This window comes from Myotis lucifugus, unplaced genomic scaffold (genome assembly GCF_000147115.1).
Source record: "Myotis lucifugus unplaced genomic scaffold, Myoluc2.0 scaffold_45, whole genome shotgun sequence".
Classification (NCBI taxonomy): Eukaryota; Metazoa; Chordata; class Mammalia; order Chiroptera; family Vespertilionidae; genus Myotis; species Myotis lucifugus.
The window spans coordinates 698723-718153 of NW_005871093.1; the positions used below are offsets into that span (position 1 = coordinate 698723).

The 19431-nt window shown below is 40.0% G+C and overlaps 2 protein-coding genes and 1 long non-coding RNA gene across 7 annotated transcripts in view; 2 read left to right on the forward strand and 1 right to left on the reverse strand.

Annotated features, from left to right (window-relative positions):
- CRCP (CGRP receptor component) overlaps positions 1 to 19431 on the forward strand; it is a 50405-nt gene that overhangs the window by 11180 nt on the left and 19794 nt on the right. For 4 of the 5 annotated variants that reach the window (XR_002829113.1, XR_002829114.1, XM_023753444.1 and 1 more), the window contains exons 3-5: positions 1402 to 1500; positions 5070 to 5164; positions 17572 to 17629. Coding sequence is in view for 3 of the 5 variants with exons in the window: in XM_023753444.1 (XP_023609212.1) it covers positions 1402 to 1500; positions 5070 to 5164; positions 17572 to 17629 (252 nt within the window). In the remaining 2 variants the exon portion in view is untranslated. Of the gene's footprint in view, positions 1 to 1401; positions 1501 to 5069; positions 5165 to 17571; positions 17630 to 19431 lie in introns of those variants that run through there. The other variant, XM_023753445.1, reaches the window with a different exon arrangement.
- LOC102425745 (transcriptional regulator Kaiso-like) lies at positions 7969 to 11602 on the reverse strand. Its single transcript, XM_006088215.3, has one exon. It carries the CDS (start codon positions 11475 to 11477, stop codon positions 9465 to 9467), a length of 2013 nt encoding a protein of 670 aa, XP_006088277.1. The 5' UTR covers positions 11478 to 11602; the 3' UTR covers positions 7969 to 9464.
- LOC111825887 lies at positions 12608 to 17340 on the forward strand. The gene is made up of 2 exons (XR_002829115.1): positions 12608 to 13149; positions 16311 to 17340. It is a non-coding gene; the product is annotated as an uncharacterized LOC111825887 (long non-coding RNA).

The following is a 19431-nucleotide window of genomic DNA, read 5'->3' on the forward strand; positions in this document are numbered from 1 at the left end:
AAACAGGAGAGAGATATACGCCCCACACCCTTCTTAACACTAATACACTTGTTTTTCCCCTTATGGGGAAAGTTTACTTATTAAGTCCTATAGCATTTTTCCCTCCCCGCCCCCCCCCTTTTTTTGTTAATCCTCATCTGAGGATATTTTTTCCATTGATTTTTACAAAGAGTGGAATGGGAGGAAGGGAGGGAGGAAGAGAGGAAGAGAGAGAGAGAAACAGAGGGAGAGAGTCAGAGGGAGGGAGAGAGGGAGAGAGAAAAAGGCAGGGAGAGAAGAAGACAGAGGGATGGAGAGAGGAAGGGAGGGAGAGAGGGAGAGGGAAGAGAGAAAAACAGCGACGTGAGAGAGACACATCAATTTGGTTGCCTCCCACATGGGGCCAGGGATCAAATCTGTAACCCAGGCACGTGCCCTTGACCAGAAATCCAACTTAAGACCCTTCAGTGTGCAGGCTCACACTCTAACCACCGAGCAACACCAGCCAGGGCCCCCTCTCCCCCCCTTTTTTGTAAACTATATTTTGGCACTTGCCCAAAATAAACTATACTAGATTTTCATATTAGAGAGGTAGGATCCACTTTATTTTTATTTTTTTTAAAATTGATTTTAGAGAGGAAGGGAGAAGGAACGCGAGAGAGAAACATCAATGATGAGAGAGAATCATTGATTGGCTGCCTCCTGCATGTCCCACACTGGGGATCAAGCCCGCAACCAGGGCAAGTGCCCTGACTGGGAATTGAACCGTGACCTCCTGGTTCATAGGTTGACGCTCAACCACTGAGCCACGCTGGCTGGGCTAGAATCTGTTTTTGTTTTTGTTTTTAATTATTTATTTTAGCCCTAACTGGTTTGGCTCAGTGGATAGAGCGTCGGCCTGCGGACTGAAGGGTCCCAGGTTCGATTCTGGTCAAGGGAATATACCTTGGTTGCGGGTACATCCCCAGTGGGGGGTATGCAGGAGGCAGCTGATCGATGTTTCTCTCTCATTGATGTTTCTAGCTCTCTATCCCTCTCCCTTCCTCTCTGTGAAAAATCAATAAAATATATTTTTAAAAATTATTTATTTTAGTAAAATTTACTTTTAAATACTCAAAATATTTTTGAGATCAGAAGTATGGTATATATTGGTAGGAAACATTTGAAATATTTTAAGTGAACTAATGAATTTGAATTATTTGACTTAGATAAAAATATTTTTATAAGTACCGCGTGCTAACCGATTGCTCCACTGGAGCTCCGGCCGATAAAAATATTTTTAAAAGGTCACATATTTCTTGGATTCATATTTGCTCTAATGTAAGAGTTGGGGCGTACTATTTTATCTTCAAAATCAATGACCTTGGAATAGATATATTTCTCAAACTCTAATTTAAAAATCTTTTGTATATCTCTTCCTAGGTGTTCCAGTTACTAACTGATCTGAAAGAACAGCGTAAAGAGAGTGGAAAGAATAAACACAGTACTGGACAACAGAACTTGAATACTATCACCTATGAAGTAAGCCTAGGCTTCTGGAGGGTCTACCTGAACTGTCTTTGAGGAGGGTTTGTTTATTCTTCTAATGACTAGCCACCAAATCAAGTTTGCCTATTATCTGATTTGAATAGTTGTACTATAATCCTGTTGTTATTCTGTTTATAAAAGTGCAAAGAGTTTGGCCAATTGCAAGGGTTAGCCAACTATAAAATTAGAGGAATAGTCTATAAGACCGCGCTCACTTTTAATACCAATTTCAATTCAGGGATCCCAAGACCACCCTCAGATTCAGTAATTGTCTAGAAGTATTCACAACTCACTGAATGCTATCATATTCTAGGTTACTGTTTATTACAGGGAAAGGGTGCAGAGTAAAATTGGTCAAGGGAAGAAGCAAGTAAGGCAGATTCCAAGAGAAATACCTAATACAGAATGTTGTTCTCTTAATGTGGTTAAGTGACAGTATGCACAGAATATTGTACCAATAAACCAGGGAAGCTCAGCTGAGCTTCAGTGTCTGAAGATTTTATTGGGGCTCTATTACATAGGCATGATTAAATAATTAATTGCCCATGTAGCTCATCTCAGCCTTTAGGCTGAGTGATACTGTATCACCCAAAGCTCCTATCCTAAGTCACATTGTTGAGACTATCCAATATGATTTAAGGTCTGAGACAAAGATACTTCTATAAGCTATAACATTCCAAAGAGTGGAGATTACCTCCCAGAAGCTGAGGTCAAAGGCCAGATTTGGGCAATGTCAAATTCTTTATTATACACAAAGTAATACTTACTATTCTAGAAAATTTAGAATGTACCAAAAAGTATAAAGAAGACAGAAAAAGTAATTCATAATCTTGATCTAGTGGACATTTTGCTACATTCTCTCCCAGCCTTATGCTTTGTCTTTAAAAAAGAAAGTTTAAGCCATTGTATTTGTTATAGGTGATGTTTGATTTTTTTTTTTTTTTAATTCTCACCTGAGGATATTTTTCCATTGATTTTTAGAGAGTGGAAGAGAGAGGGAAAGACAGAGAGAAACATCGATGTGAGAGAAGAAACACATCGATTGGTTGCCTCCTGTACAAGCGCCGACCACTGCCCAGGCTGGGGAGGAACATGCAACTGAGGTACATGCCCTTGACCGGAATCGAACCTGGGACCCTTTGGTCCACAGGCCAACACTGTATCCACTGAGCAAACCGGCTAGGGCGGTGATGTTTGAATCTGTCATTTTAATTTGTTTTCTTGCTATTTCCTTCCAGTTCTGATTTTGTCTATAAAGGATTTAATTTCTTTAATTTTTCTTCTCAAAGATATGAAATTTGAATTAAGCTTATCATAATCCCTTTTAAGGAAAATAAGGAGTTTAGCACTTTTGTCACTATTCCTCCTTATTCACTTTTGTTCATTTAATCATGTATTTAAAATCCTATCATTCATTCATGTTCTTTTACATTATATAGTTCATACCTTTCTTTTTTTAAAAATATTTTTTATTGATTTCGGAGAGGAAGGGAGAGGGAGTTAGAAACATCAATGATGAGAGAGAATCATTGATTGGCTGCCTCCTGCTCACCCCCCCCCCCACCCCCACCCCCCCACCGGGGATTGAGCCTGTAACCGGGGCATGTGCCCTGGACCGGAATCGAACCTGGGACCCTTGAGTCCACAGGCTGACACTCTATCCAGTGAGCCAAACCAGCTAGGGCTAGTTCATACCTTTCAAAGAAGAAAAAAATACATGTTGGCAATTTTTTTTATAAACTAATTTAAAAAAAACTACTAAGTACTTTTTTTTTTAATCCTCACCCGTGGATATTTTTCCATTGATTTTGAGAGAGAGTGTAAGAGAAAGGGAAAGACAGAAACATCAATGTGAGAGAAACACATGGATAGGTTGCCTCCTACACACACCCTGACCAGGGCCCGGGCCTGGGAGGAGCCTGCAACCGAGGTACATGCCCTTGACCAGAATGGAACCTGGGACCCTTTGGTCCGCAGGCTGACGTTCTATCCACTGAGCCAAACTGGCAAAGGCAACTACTATGTACTTTTAACTACACATTTAAGCAGTTTAAGCTCATTGCCACTCCTTAAGTTCTTGCTTTTAGTACGGGGTGCCTTAAGAAAACTTTCTGTGGGACTAAATGTTTTTTGTTTTGTTTTTTTAATATATTTGATTGATTTTTTACAGAGAGGAAGGGAGAGGGATAGAGAGTTAGAAACATCGATGAGAGAGAAACATCGATCAGCTGCCTCCTGCACACTCCCTACTGGGGATGTGCCCGCAACCAAGGTACATGCCCTTGACCAGAATCGAACCTGGGACCCTTCAGTCCGCAGGCTGATGCTCTATCCACTGAGCCAAACCGGTTAGGATGGGACTAAATGTTTTGAGATGTTTTATACCTGAGAATATATTTCTAGTGTGTTTTTAAAAAATATTTTATTTTGAGAGTATGTTTATTAAAACTGGGAATAGTGAAACACAGGAAGGGCTCAGGATAGAAGAAGCAATAGGAGAAAGCCTAGGTGGGGCTACTTCGGCTCACTGAAAATTCATAGAAAAAGAGGCCTTGGAGACAGGGTCAGGGAGTTAGCTCAGGACAGCTGCCCTTTCCCATTGCTACACTGGTTGCAAATCTCATGGGGGCTCTTAGAGTTTTGCCTGAGAGGGAAGAAAGGCATGGATGGGTGTGCTTCGAGGAGGGAGTTCTTAATGTGAATGACAATTCATTTGAATATGGAGCTCTTGGGTTCAACTATTATTTTGTAGGTCTCTATACAAAGTACTTGATCTATTAGTATTTGTTGTTATGGAGGAGTGTGTGACTAACCTGATGTTTGCACTTTTTGTTGTTGTTGTTAATCCTCACCTGATGATATTTTTTCCATTGGTTTTTAGAGAGAGTGGAAGGGAAGGAGGGAGGGGGAGAGAGAAACATTGATGTGAGAGACACACATTGATTGGTTGCCTCTTGTAAGCCCAACAGGGGCCAGGGATTGAACCTGCAACCCAGGTATGTACCTTTGACCAGGCATCGAACCTGAGACCCTTTGGTGCACAGACTGACACACTAACCACTGAGCAACATGGGCCAGGGCTCTCCTTAATCTTTTGCCTATTAATTTTAGCATTCGTTGGTGGGTCTTTGCTGCAGTAATTATTACTATGGTGGAGCTGCCTAATAGTGATTTGTTTACCTCATTTCTTTTATGTTTAATGGTTAGAATTCTTGTATAAGAAATGGTTGATATTTCTCATCAATTTATTTATTCAGTCATTTATATCCATATGGATTATTGGCTATTTATTTTATTCTTTGAGTTTCCTGTATTTAAAAATTGTCTGAAATATAATGCAATTGACAGATTAAATTTTTTCTTCTTTTTAGGATCAGAAAAGTTTTCTTCTGAAATTTCATTATTCTTTCTGTTTTAGCTACTGGTTTACTTTTTGAGGAATTCCTATTATATGAAGATGGACTCTCCTGAAGGCATTTGTTTTACAGAAGATTTTTGAAACAGAATTGTGGAATACTAAATTATTTCTCATTCAGATTGGCTTTTTCCTTTTTTTTTTGTAGACATTAAAATACATATCAAAAACACCATGCAGTCACCAGAGTCCTGAGATTGTCAGGGAATTTCTCACAGCAATGAAAAGCCACAAGTTGACCAAGTAAGTAAAAATTATCTTAAGGAGGAAGAAGGACTCACAATGAAAATAACTTACAAAAGCCCCCTCAGAAACTGTATTTATATTTAGTTGGGCCTTGAATTCTAATTAACACTCAGTGTGTTCTCTTTATTTTATTTTTATATATTTATTGATTTTACTGATTTTTTACAGAGAGGAAGGGAGAAGGATAGAGAGTTAGAAACATCCATCAGCTGCCTCCTGCACACCCCCTACTGGGGATGTGCCCACAGCCAAGCTACATGCCCTTGACCGGAATTGAACCTGGGACCCTTCATTCCACAGGCCGACCCTCTGTCCACTGAGCCAAACCAGTTAGGGCAATGTATTCTTTTTTTAAAAAATTTGAGAGAGAAACATTGATTTATTGTACCACTTATTTATGCGTTCATTGGTTGATTCTTTTGTGTGTGTGGGTGTGGGTGAGTGTGTGTGTGTGTGTGTGTGTGTGTGTGTGTGTGTGTGTTAATCCTCACCTGAGGATATTTTTCCATTGATTTCTAGAGAGGGTGGAAGGGAGGGAGACAGAGAGAAACATCAATGTGAGAGAGATAAATTAATTGGTTGCCTCTTGGACATGCCCTGACTGGGGCTGGGTTTCAAGCAACTGGATAGGGCTCATTGGTTGATTTTTATATGTGCCCTGACCAGAGATCAAAACTGCAACCTTGGCATATCGGGATGACGTCCTAACCAACTGAGCTATTCAGTCAGGGCCTCAATATGCTCTTTTAAAGTAGTATTATGGTATTGGAGATGAGACAACTGAGAATTCAATATAGGGATCCTTCTAGAGCCAGCAATAGAACATAGTGGGGGTTTTTTAATCTCAAAAAAGTTTTTTGGAGTCCTAGTTCTATGATCTGGCCCATTACCCCTGTTAGTATTCAGACCAAATTGATTGAAAAATGGGGTTCACAAATTAAACTGCTTTCTATAAAATTTATCAATTAAGGCATTTGACATTTGTTTTTTGGCTTGGGGCAAAAATGGCTTGATAATATTCTGTCTGCTCTTCTAGTGCCCAGTTATTTTTCTTGGTGGCTTTCTTGAATAAGATAGGCTTGTAGGACTTAAAAACAATAATTAGGCCCTAGCTGGTTTGGCTCAGTGGATAGAGCATTGGCCTTTGGACTAAAGGGTTCCAGGGTCCCAGGTTCCATCCCGGTCAAGGGCACATGCCTGGGTTGTGGGCTCAATCCCCAGTAGGGGGCGTGCAGGAGGCAGCGATCAATGATTCTCTCTCATCATTGATGTTTCTATCTCTCCCTCTTCCTTCCTCTCTGAAATCAATAAAAATATATTTAAAAAATAATAATAATTAGATCAAGCCTGACTGGTGTGGCTCAGTGGTTGAGCATCGACCTATGAACCAGGAGGTCATAGTTCAGTTACCGATTGAGGCACATGGCCGGGTTGTGGGCTTGATTCCTAGTTGGGGGTGTGCAGGAGGCAGCCGATCGATGATGTTTCTATCTCTCTCTCTCTCCCTCTCCTTTCCTCTCTGAAATAAATAAAAATATATTTAAAAAACATTAAAAAGGAATTAGATCAAGATTTTACATGAGAAGAAAACTACCCTTAGTCTTTTAGAATTAATACCAGAGCTGATACATTTCGAAAGTGTTTGTCATTTCATTTAGGATAATAAAAAATTTTCTTTTGGAGGAACCATTTGGCTCACAGCACAGTTGATAAACTATCAATAAACTAAGTGCACTTTTCCTCTTGCCTCTCTTTTCCAAATGAACTCCGAAGACAAATATATTTCAAATGTGTGTATATATATGTGTGTGTATGAGTGTGTATGTATAGTTTGTCTTGTTTTCAGTTGTAAAATATATAGAATATTAAGTTTATCATCTCAGCCCTGGCCGGGTAGCTCATACATTGAAATAGTATTTAGTGGTTTTTTAACATTTACTTTCTATATTTCAAAGAATTTAAGAGTACAAAAATCGTCTTTTATATTTCCCCAGAATTTTACCATTTCTTTTGCTCTTCATTTATTCCTGAAGTTTCATGTTTACTTTTTACTATGTACTTCATTCAGCCTGAAGAACTTCCTTTAGCACTTCTTTTAGAACATGGCTGCAAATTTTCTTTCAACAAAGAATGTTGTTATTTTCTTTAATTGCTGAAGGATAATTTCAGTGTGTTGAGGATCTTTCTTTCAGTGCTTTAATGATGTTATAAAGTGGCTTCTGACTGCCATGGTTTCTGATGAGTAATCTGTAATCATGCAAATATGTAATATGTTGTTTTCCTCAGGCTGCTTTTAATATTTTTTCTTGTTTTTGGTCTTCTGAAATTTGATTTTTTTTAAATTTTATTTTTGCTGAACTTCTTAAGTAGATAAATTTCTATTTCTTACCAAATTTGTGAAGTCTAGGTCCATTATTTCTTGAAATATTTATTCTGCTTTAATCTCATTCTCCTTTCTTTCCAAGCTCCAAAGGTACAACTGTTAGAACTTTGATAATTGTTCTACAGGTCCCTAAGGGTCTGTTCTCTCTCTCTCCCTTTTTTTTGTTTAAATATATATTTTTATTGATTTCAGAGAGGAGAGGAGAGGGAGATAGAAACATCAATGATGAGAGAGAATCATTGATTGGCTGCCTCTTGCACGCCCCATACTGGGGATCGAGCCTGCAACCTGGGCATATGCTCCGACCGGGAATTGAACCGGTGCCCTCCTGGTTCCTGGGTCGACGCTCAACTGCTGAGCCACACCCAACCAGGTTCTCTCTTTCTTTTTTATAGACAAGGAAACTTTTTTTTTATGATTAAAGCTTTATTTAAGTTTGAAGTCAAGAAATAGACTATTTTTAAAAATACATTGTTAAGGAGAAAGAAAATATCTATGTTGAATTAAGAAATACTTAAGCAAAGTTACACATGACTAATAACTATGCACAACAATCTTCTTTAGTATCAAAATTTTTTCTTTGCAAAGTCATTTACAGAAGAAGTTCAACAAGTTAATCTTGTTATAAATGCTAGGCTATATTTTCCAACCTGCTTCTTTTTAGTTCTAGCACTTCAATAAGTTTTGACTTTATTTTCTAAATGTTTAAAAATGTGTCATTTAAAAAGGAAAAAAGGTGGTATTTACTGGTCTCAAGATAAATGGGGATCAACAAGCCTATATTACATTCCATTTATAGTTTCTGATTGCTATAACATTGCAGCAATTTGCAGATGGAATGGAACTTATTTTCGAAAGGGTAAAAACGTAAAAGGTCCTGCTGATAAGTACTAGATCACTGATTCAGCTATTTCAAATGAAAACTTCCTATTAGAGATTCTAAGTAATATGAACATTGAAAAATATATGCCAGTAGCCTCCTACCCAAAATATGTAGGAGTCTCATTTCTGGAACCTATCTGTATAAAGATTCATACAGAATTAAAGATTTATTTTGGTGGCTTACAGATTCAAAATTTGAAAATTTTCATGGGACTATTTTTAATCATAATGAACAAAAAGACAATATCCAATCACTTCCACTCTGCCTCTAACATGTAAGAGCAAAAATTCAAAAAATAATGCAACAGAACTTTTCATCTCCTGTCTGCATTACAGAGATTAGTATTTTTTTTTTTTTTACCACAGAGACCACATAGCAAAGGTATATACACTAGTCCCAGCCACCAAAGTCTTTTCCACACTATGGCAATAAAAGCAAGATTTAAATCTAATGAGCTAAAACTAATTCTTCAGATGAGACTTCACTGCATGGCCATTTTCATGGAAGGAGGCAGGAGGTTGCTATCCATTTGGACTAGCAGAACACACAACCACGCAGAACCTTGTTTCAAAAATTTCCAGAACAACTTCAGAAGTTCTTGTTTAATTTTTTATGCCATATACAAACACAACACACATTTATAGTCTCAATATTAAGAAAATTGAGAATTGAGCAGTAAAGTGCTAACATAGAAGGGGAATGTTTAGGGTATACTAGGGTATGCTAATAACTCCAGTTATTTTAAAAAAACATTCAGACTGCTTCAAATTCTGTTCTGGAAACTATCTCTCCAAGCTTTTTTTGCCCCTTTTAAATGAGCTGATAGCTAACTATATAAACAGATACTTGGGGGTGGGACTTCTCAATCTCTACAAACTTTCAGAATAATTTGCTTCTAAAAATTATCAACAAATAATCCAGCTAAACTACCTTCAGATGACATGTCACATAAAATTTCTTAATTTGTTTTATAGGTCTTCTGAAAGCCCTGCCCCTTAATCCAAACCAAAACTTTGATATTTCAAAAGAGTTCAATAAGATTCTGGTATTATAAATTCAAACTCAGTACTGCCATCTGTTACATTCTGTTTAAAAATTGAATAATTTTCCTGCTGAATAAAAATATCTTCCCAGGTCATTGGCTTGTTCTGAGGAGTGGATGTGGTCCCTATGGGAGGTTTTTTCCCAGCATCAACCTTATACCCAATTCCATCATCCTTCATTATAGGCACAGTGTCTGACCTATCAGGGAGGTATGCATATTGTCTGATCTGTAAAGACCTGCATGGATGTAAATGATAAAGCTTTGAGTCTCCAGAAGGAACTTGACTATGAACTGACTTTATGTGTGAAGACGTAAATTGATAGTTGATGAAAGATTTGCCACAAACCAAACATTGATATCTTCGCTCCCCTGTGTGATGAATTTCATGCTTTGTGCGATATTCTGCAAGAGGAAATACCTTCTCACAGTAACGGCAAGGATACTTCTTTTTCCAAGAATGAATGTTAAAATGTCTCCGGAAGCTTGTCAGACAGGCATATGACCTTTTGCACACAATACAGATATAATAGACCCTTCCATCTACTATTAACTCATAGTGATCATCATATTTTACTTTCATACGTTTGTTGGCCGGCTCACTGCTAATTGTTTTTGGTATCTCATTCTCAAGTCTGGCCTCCCCTTCATCAGGGTCATCTTTGACAGGGATCACTATGTCATAAATATTTTCACCAATATTTGCATAAACCTTGCCAACAGCTGATAAGCCTTCAATTTCAGTAGCTGTATCTAAAGTAATGATCTTCTGACCCTCCATTAGATGTCTTGAGTCTAAACCTGGATCATTAGTGTTTCTAGTAATTATATCTGAAACTTTTAAAGAATTGGAAAGTGGCTCTTGCAGAAGTGTAGAGATCTGCATCTTCTGTACCAGTGATCCATCAAAAGTGGCATTTTTGGGAGTATCAGCCTGTAGGACCAAAGATGTATTACTGACAGCCGAATCTGGACTGGAGCTAATAGTGTCGTCGTCATCTATAATTTCCTCCTCCTCGTTGTCATTGGCCTTGTTTCCTTTCAAAACAGTACTGTTTGGTGTCTGCTGATTCTGCACAAGTAAATTGATTGAAGGAGGCATATGATTTGGAAGTGAAGGACTGACATTTGGTGGCGTAGTATGTGGTGCCTGATTTAACAAAATGATGTTAGGAGTCAGATGTGTCTGGGTAGAAGATACCAGCACTTTTTCACTTCCTTGTGTTTGGCTCAGAGTTGCCTGGTTCACAGGAGTAGGAAGTTTCTGCGGAGGTGTGTTATTTGTTAAAGCAGGGGAGTTATTGCTAGCACAAGGTGCAACATCTGAAATAGCAACAGAGCCTGAGTTAGGCGGGGCCTGTGCCACTGCACTGGTCCTTGGCAAAGTCTTCTTTGCAGGCAGAATCTCAGAGCAGAAAATAACATCATCATCATCATCTGAATCAGTAACAATAATCTTTTTTGTCTCATAATCTTCAGCAGATAAGGAAAAAGACTCTGTTATAATAGGCATTATAGTTGCCCCATTATCTTGCGTTTTGTCTTTTGATTTTTGTACTTCAAGGTTCCTGTCACTAGAACCAGAAGGTAAGGTTTCTGAATTACCATCCTGAGCTGTATGTGAGGTGCTTTTAACCTGTGACAACGGGACACCAAGCTCTGCTATAAACTTTACTCCTAACAACTGCCCTGATTTTATTAACTCGTCAAGTAAATCTGATCTAACTCGAACAATTTTAGAACTATAGATATAATTGAGAATTTCTGCAAAGATCTCTGCTCTTAGAAAGCTTAGTTCAACAACTTGCCCAGCAACTGAGAAGAGCTGATGGAAATAAGTACTAGAAGCAGAAAGAATATTCCTGTGGGCCCGGAATTTTCGGTCTTCCACAATAACGGTAACATCACAGAAGAGTCCATGGCCACGTTGCTCATTCAAGGAGTTCAGCAGACTGCCAGAGTATTGAATGTCTGTAGCAGAAATCAGTTTTCTACTCTCCATGCCTGCTTTTCCGCGTCGCCGCTTCTCCTCCTCAGGCCGTGCCGAAGGGTGGGAGTTATCCAACAGCAAGAGGCCGGACTCCCGTGGTGATTCGGCTCCTCCTTTAAACGTCTCTCCAGTCTTGGGCCGACAGAGGGCACAGCGCGTGGGTGAAGCGCTGGAATCAAAGGCGCCTTCCACCTCCGAGCGCACTCGGTTCTTTCAAGGAAACTTTATTAACGTTTTCCAAACAATTTGTATGCTCATCACTCTCATTTCTTAGTTGGAGCATGTGTGACCACATTGACACAAAAAGCTTTGGATAATCGAAACACAAGGAGGGGATCAGGACTTGGGGAAGGGAGCAGGGAGGAAGAAAACGATGCATCACCTTTCTTCTAGATTTACTTTGTCACAAAGATACAGATCTCAGACTACAGAGGTTGCAGGTAATTTCAACTGGACTGAGTCTTCTCATGTGACAGTATTTTCTTTCAATCTGCAGTTCTTCTGTTGACTATCAATAGAGACTACAGAGCAGTCCTGTCCAGTAGAACTTTCTGTGATAATGGCAATATTTCTCTGCCCTATCCTACACAGTAGCTTCTAGCCACATGTAACTGTTGATCATTTTATTTTTATTTTTAAAAAATATGTGGGGTTTTTTTTGTGTGTGTTTTTTTAGAGAGGAAGGAAGAGGGATGAAGAGATAGAAGCATCAATTAGAAAAACATCATTGATTGGCTGCCTCCTGCATGTCCCCTTCTGGGGATTGAGCCTGCAGCCCAGGCATGTGCCCTGACCTGGAATCCAACCAGGATCTCTTGGTTCCTGGGTGGATGCTCAACCACTGTGCCACACCGGCTGGGCAAATTTAAGTATTAATAGCCATATATAATCAGTTGCTGACATGAACAGTGCCATTTATAATACCTCCTTTGATTGACTTCATCTCACAGCCATATGCAGAATTCAAGTGCCTTTTACAAATCCTTTGATGAATGATTCTAAAGTTTTATGGCAGCCTGCACCCCAAAACCAGACAATTCAATTCCTGTATGTTCATGTTGCCTTTTGAGGTGATGTCCCAGCACGGGAGCTCAGAGCAAGTGAGTCTCTGTGGGCCCTTTAAGAGGAACCCCTGGGACTCCAGCAGCTCCCTCTCTCACTCAGCCATAATCCCTGCTGGTTTTCACAGCCAGAAGTTATGGGGACTTCTCTTTCTGGCTCTGGAATCCTGGGCTGGAGGGCATGGTTTGGAGCTGGGATTCCTCATTCTTCAAAGGGGACCTCCACAGCTGAGATGCCCTTCCCCATTTTTAACTGCACAGGTAGGTGTGGGACCAGCTTGCTTGTTCCATGTCTCTGTGCTTTCTACCAGTCTTTGCATGGCTGCTTTTTTATATCCTTAGTTATAGGACTTCTGGTCAGCTAGACTTCAGGTGGTTCTCAATGATGGTTGTTCTGTAGTTTAATTGTAATTTTGATGTGATCATGGGAGAAGGCAAGTACAGCATTTATCTACACTGCAGTCTTGACCAGAAAGAAGCCTTTCCTAATTCTTCCATTGCTGCCCTTCCAAGTTTCAACCTTCTCTTGATTTCATGGCTGTAGTCTCCATTTGGAAGGCAGCTATGCTCACCACTATACCACCAACGCTGTAGTCTCCATTTGAGTTGATGACTGAACCAAAGTAAGCAAAGTCTTTAATAGTTTTCATGTCTACTTTTAATTAAATGGTTGATTCCTGGATCAGATTAACATGAATATAAGTTATTCATGACTGTCGAAAGCAAAAGCTACAGGCAGTGTTTTTCTAAAACCAATCACTAGAGGGGGCATGCAGGCTTCTTTCACTATGGCTGGGGCCTGGCTCCTTTAGGAGGTAGCCAACCATTGCAGTCCATTGGAATTAATTGGCCTCAGTGCCTGGTGATCCAGGTGGCTGCTTGCCATATACCATCAAGACCTGAACCATCTTTTTTTTTTTTTTAATATATTTTATTAATTTTTTACAGAGAGGAAGGGAAAGGGATAGAGAGGTAGAAACATCAATGAGAGAGAAACATCCATCAGCTGCCTCCTGCACACCCCCTACTGGGGATGTGCCCACAACCAAGGTACATGCCCTTGACTGGAATTGAATCTGGTACCTTCAATCTGCAGGCTGACGCTCTATCCACTGAGCCAAACCGGTCAGGGCCTGAACCATCTTTTGCTAGCTAGTGCAGTTCAAGGCAGGAATCACATTTATAATAGAAACTGTTGAAGTGCTCTTTAATCCTTTTATCTGAATATCTCAATAGAGTTTTTCTCTACCATTCTTTCATAGAAAGGAGATGAAAGATACTAGCCCTTAACTGGTCCAGATCTAGTAGTGCAAACTGGAGTGTCATTAATTTGGTTAAGTACCTCCGTTACTAGAGTCCCTGAGGGTATTGTAGGAACCATTCTTTATTTCACATCACAACTTTATTCAGCATAATGGTAGTATTGAGATTCAACTTGAATTCACTTTACACTAAGTTTCGTGTCATATTTTCTTTAGCATGTTAATTCTCCAAAGCATTTGGTTCTTTAATCGTTTTAATTTTTTGCTTAAGGCATTTAATTCTCAAGAACTACACTCTGGCTTACAGCCTGGGTCTCTTCCTTAGGTCTCTCTAAGACAGCGGTTCTCAACCTGTGGGTCGCGACCCCTTTGGGGGTCGAATGACTCTTTCACAGGGGTCGCCTAAGACCATCGGAAAACACATATATAATTACATACTGTTTTTGTGATTAATCACTATGCTTTAATTATGTTCAGTTTGTAACAATGAAATTGGGGGTCACCACAACATGAGGAACTGTATTAAAGGGTCGTGGCATTAGGAAGGTTGAGATCCACTGCTCTAAGATGTACAGCTATGACTACCAGGCATAGAGGAAGGACTTGCCTTCAAGACCCAGCCTGGGCAGGTCTGTAAATATCTTGGGGTCTCTAAAAGGGACTTTTCTGTGCTCAGATTACTCTTGGGATTTGCCACCATATTTGGGACATGACCTCTGGGGCCAGCAAAGCTCAGAGTGGAAGGGTTGTCAGGTTTCCCTAATATCTGGAGTGTGGTTACCGTGACTGCTTTCAGAGCATGGAATCCTGACTCATGTCTCCCAGTGTTCAATAGCTGTCTCTCCCTTGAACTTCTTTAAGTCAGTGCTACCCTATCCTTTTCTTTAATTTATCCTTATACTAGAGGCCCAGTATAAGAAATTTGAGCACGGGTAGGGGGATGGTCCCTCAGCCTGGCCTGCACCCTCTCGTAGTCCAGGACCCCTTGCTCCTTACTGCCTGCCTGCTCGCTGCTACTTAGTGCTACCACCTCTGTGCTTGCCAGCCAGATGTGAGCCTGGCTTCTGGCTGAGCGGTGCTCCCCCTGTGGGAGCACACTGACCAACTGGGGAAGCTCCTGCATTGAGTGTCTGCCCCCAGTGGTCAGTGCGCATCATAGCGACCAGTCGTTCTGGTCGTTCTGCCTTAATGGTCGCTTAGGCTTTTATTATATAGATTTATCTTATGCTTGCTTTGTCTCAGTTGTTGGGGATACACAGGTATGAATACAGTGTAACTGCTATGGTAGTGGGGACATAGTAGAGAGATACTGAAGTGTCAGAATTTGAGAATTTGTTTATAGGAGATTACAGTGGGTTTAATGTAAAGGAAGAGTTGGCCAGATGCAGGTGAGTTAATGCTAAGTAGAAGGATCATGTGCTGAGGCATGGAATAGGAGGTAGCCTGATGCTTTCCTGTGTAGTGTTTGCAGTGGTGTTTACAGTAGTCCCCCCTTATCCGTGGGGCATATGTTTCAAGACTCCCAGTGGATGACTGAAACCGTGGATAATACCGAACTCTGTATATGTTATGCCTCTTCCTCCTCATTCTCCTTTGCTGCCTTCTCTCCTGGCCCCTTAAATGGAGGTGCTTTATGGCATTGTCCTGTGTTCTTCACTTACCCTGCACTTGGTCTCTGGGCTATGCTAGCCACTGTAATGGTTTCACATAACTCCTTAGAATAAATCCAGCTCTGGTCTTTTTCTTTAGTTTTAGACCAAATTAAGACTAAAATTACACAGTCTGCTTGATAGAATTTGTTGTTTTTTCAAAGTACCACAAACTTGGCCCTGGCCAGGTAGCTCAGTTGGTTAGAGTATCATCCCGATACTCCAAGGTTGTGGGTTCGAGCCCCAGTCAGGGCACATAAAAGAATCAGTCAGTGAATGCATAAATAAGTAGAACAATAAATCGATGGTTCTCTCTTTTTCCCTTCCTCAAACCAATCAATCAGTAAAAGTACCACAAACTTAAATTTCAGTTAATATATGTTTTCCAAACAGGCTAAAAACGTGACAACAAACTTTAACTCTTCCCTTGCCTTCCCCCATCCTCAGCAAACCTAGGCAGTTGTCAGGTTTGTTGACTGCTAGACCTGGGGGTGACCAAGAGCATTTCACACGTCCAGACTCTCTTTGCCATCCCTGCTGCTGCTGCTGCTGCCCAAGTTCACGACTTTGTTTTCTCTCACTGGGGAGTATTACAGTGTCTTTGCCTCCATTTTCTCGGGTCTTCCAGAATTGCTTCAGTATCAGCCTAAGCATGATGGTCCTTTCTTTGGTTGCTCTCCAGTGAGTACAGAGTAACATCCAGCTCTTGGTAGACGGGACCCTTAGCAGTCTTGTCCGAGAAGACTCTCTGAACCTTGTGTCCCACAACCGCTTAGGAGCCATTTCCTAAAGCTCCATGAATGTTTGTACTTCTGGGCATTTACTTGTGTGTTCCTGCCTTGACTGCCCATTCTGTTTATCCTTTCTGCCTAGAAAGTCCTGCAGAGTCCAGTGCAAGGGTCTGCTCTGTGAAGTCTTCTTCAAGTTGAGAGTAAATGTTTGGGGAATTATGAGGAATAGAACTGGACTACAACTTCAATAGTAATGACTACTATTTATGGAGAAACTACTGTGTGACAGTCACCATTATGAACACTGCGAACACTAAAAGCAGATGATTAAGAACATGAGCTTTGGTGGTAGAGTCCCAGCTCTGCTGTTTACTAGCTGTGTAACCTTGGACAAGTTATTTCCAATCTCAGTGTCAGTTAAGTCTGACAGTTAAATGTGCTTCTCTAATGGAAAGTAAGCAATAAATGGTGGTTACTGCCACCGTAAATGGAAAGTAAGCAATAAATGGTTGTTGCTGCCACCTCCTCACCCCTTGTGAGATAGTAAATATATCATCATGCATGTTTTTCAAATGATGAAACTGAGGCTTAGGGAGTCTGGGTAACTTGTACTGCTTCCCGGAACACATGACTCTGGGATTTGTGGCTTACTCGTCTTTTTATTCTATAGTGTCTTTAAACTCAGTAAGTATTTATTGCATTTAAAAATGTATCTGGAACTCCAGGGTCAGATTGAAAGAAAAATTTAGAAATTGTTACCTGCATAGAGTGGTAATTGAAGTTGTTCTCTTAAGTCCTGCCATCTTTGAGAGTCCACGCATTTCAACCACCCCTTCAGCAGTGAGCTACATAGTGCCATGTGGCAGATGGCAGTGATCTTCAACTGTTACTTAAATCTTTTTAAAATTTGTTTGTATTTGTCTTCTTTCCCCAACTGGTTTGTAAGCTCTTTGAGGGCAGAAGACCGTACTGTGTACTACTATGTATATTAACTCCTGCTCCCTTAAAGTCGTTTTGTTTACTAAGATAATAGGTCAAACTTCAGTAAAAGTTAATCTCAAAAAGGAATTCTTAAACAGTGACCAACCAAGATTATTTTGTTAATCTCTACTTTCTATTATCTGAATTAAGAAAACTTTGCTTACATTTTCCAAATAAAATTTATTAAACTTCATCTCTAATATTTGTTACATTTATTACAATCTAAGCCTCTATGATCTGTAGGATTCTAATACACATTTGTACCCTTGAGTTTCATTTTACAGTTGAGGAAGCTGAGGGCCATGTTCCAAGTGGTTCTCCCACTTGTTGTCTTGCAAACTGTTCTCTAAACAACTTGGTAAAGAATCAAGATCCTTAGGGGTATGAGAGTTTTAAGTGCTTTGTAATTTATTTTTTGACAGAGCTGAAAAACTTCAGCTGCTGAATCACAGGCCTATGACTGCTGTTGAGATCCAGCTGGTGAGTGAAGGAGGCTGGTGTGTGTGTGTCGGGAATGGGGGTGGGTGGATTGATTTATGGGTATGAGATATAGAAAGGGTGATATAAAGGCTGACAACAGACAAGCCAGGAACTGACATAACTTGAAAAGACAGGCCACTCCATTTTATAAGTGAAATTTGATCCTAGTTAGTATGGACTTAGGTAAAGTAGAAGACGAAATTTAATTCCTTCTACATGGTTTAGGCCTATGATTTGGTAGCTCTTTGTCTCACCTGATGTCCTACGTGATTCTGGCCATGGCTCCCCTGTAGGATTATTGCCAACCCAGATGTTGCATACAAACATTAGACTTGACATGATTCTGCTGGAATTCATCTCTCCCACTCCTACCCTTTGACCTGCTCTTCCTGAATTTCTTTTCTTGGTTAATGGAGCATATGTGCACTTTCCCACATGCTCTCTTTCTTACCCTCCTGGCCCAGTCTCCTAAGCCAGAAACCTGGAAGTCATTCTCTTCTTTTTATCACATTCAGTTAGTCCTCAGGTTCTGTTGCTTCTATCGCTTATTCTTCCTTTCACTACTGCACTGCATCACTCTCTGTCATCATATCTCACTTATCCCCTCACCCTTCTCCCTGTTCCAGTCTGGCCCCTTCAGTCTATCTTCCACAGCACTATATAGTTCATTTTCTAAAACCACAAATTTGATGATCTTATTTCCCTGCATAAAACCATTCAGAGGAGCCTCATCACTTGAAAAGTCTAAATTGCAGTCACAGCATAAAGTTTCAGAATTGTAGGAGGCAACTGGAGTAGAAAGCTGAGGTGGTTTAAGGAGAATGAAAATGAGGTCCAGTGATACAGATGAGTGTCTGCTGTATTGGCCTGCTGTTTCCTTCAGTTGTACAGAGCAAAGAGCATCATTAAGCTACAAATATTAGGCAGGCCATTCAACTGACAGTGAAAAACTTTGGCTGGAGAATTAATAAAATGAGAATAAAACTGTTTCCAAAGTCAGTTTTAGAAGTATTTAGCACTTTGTCAAATTTCCTTCAGAGAAGTGTGGAAGAAAATGGCCAATAATACCCATGATCTCTAGAATTGTTTAAAAAACAAAACAAAAAAACTCTTTCCTTAAAGGGTCATGGGGTATTTAATTTTTGACTAAAACTTATTGTATTTGTAGTGTTACTTCTGCCCTTCAGAATGTACTCAAAATTTAGGGTGCCTTTCCACAAAGGGTGCCTTTCTGGGTAACTGGTCTTCAGGATACACAAAGACTCCATTTTAAACCCTCATTATTCTTATGCTTTCGACTGTGTGTATGTTGGAGATTCAACTTGGAAAAGAGAAAAAACAAACAAAACAGCAAGAAACTAATTCCTTTCCCTCTGGGTTAAAGATCACATGGCATGTCTCCTCCAGCTTTAATCAGCAACATATGTTATTCATGGCTTAAGGACAGATGGAGAAGAGATGAGGAGGATTAGTGTGACCTCACCCCAGAGCCTGTACAAAGCTCTATCATTACTTGTAAAATTAGCTGCTATTAAGAATACCTATTGTATGCCAGACGTGGTGCTAGGGGCTTTGTATATGTTACCTTTAATGCCTCCATCATAATCTTGGCTAGTGAGTGGCTGATTCGGGTCTAATTCACAAGTCTTACTGTGTTCCTCCAAGCCATGTACTTTTGCATCCCCTCAGACTGTTCGTTCTCTTCTCCTTTCCTTGGTGAAAATTATGTGTGTTGTTTCCCAGTAGTTGGGCCATTTTATATCCAGAGTTTTCCCAGCCTGGGATTTGGCTGTAAAAGATAG

Excerpts from the sequence above, each read along its gene's own strand:
- LOC102425745 (XM_006088215.3), bottom strand. The coding sequence starts at position 11,477 with ATGGAGAGTAGAAAACTGATTTCTGCTACAGACATTCAATACTCTGGC.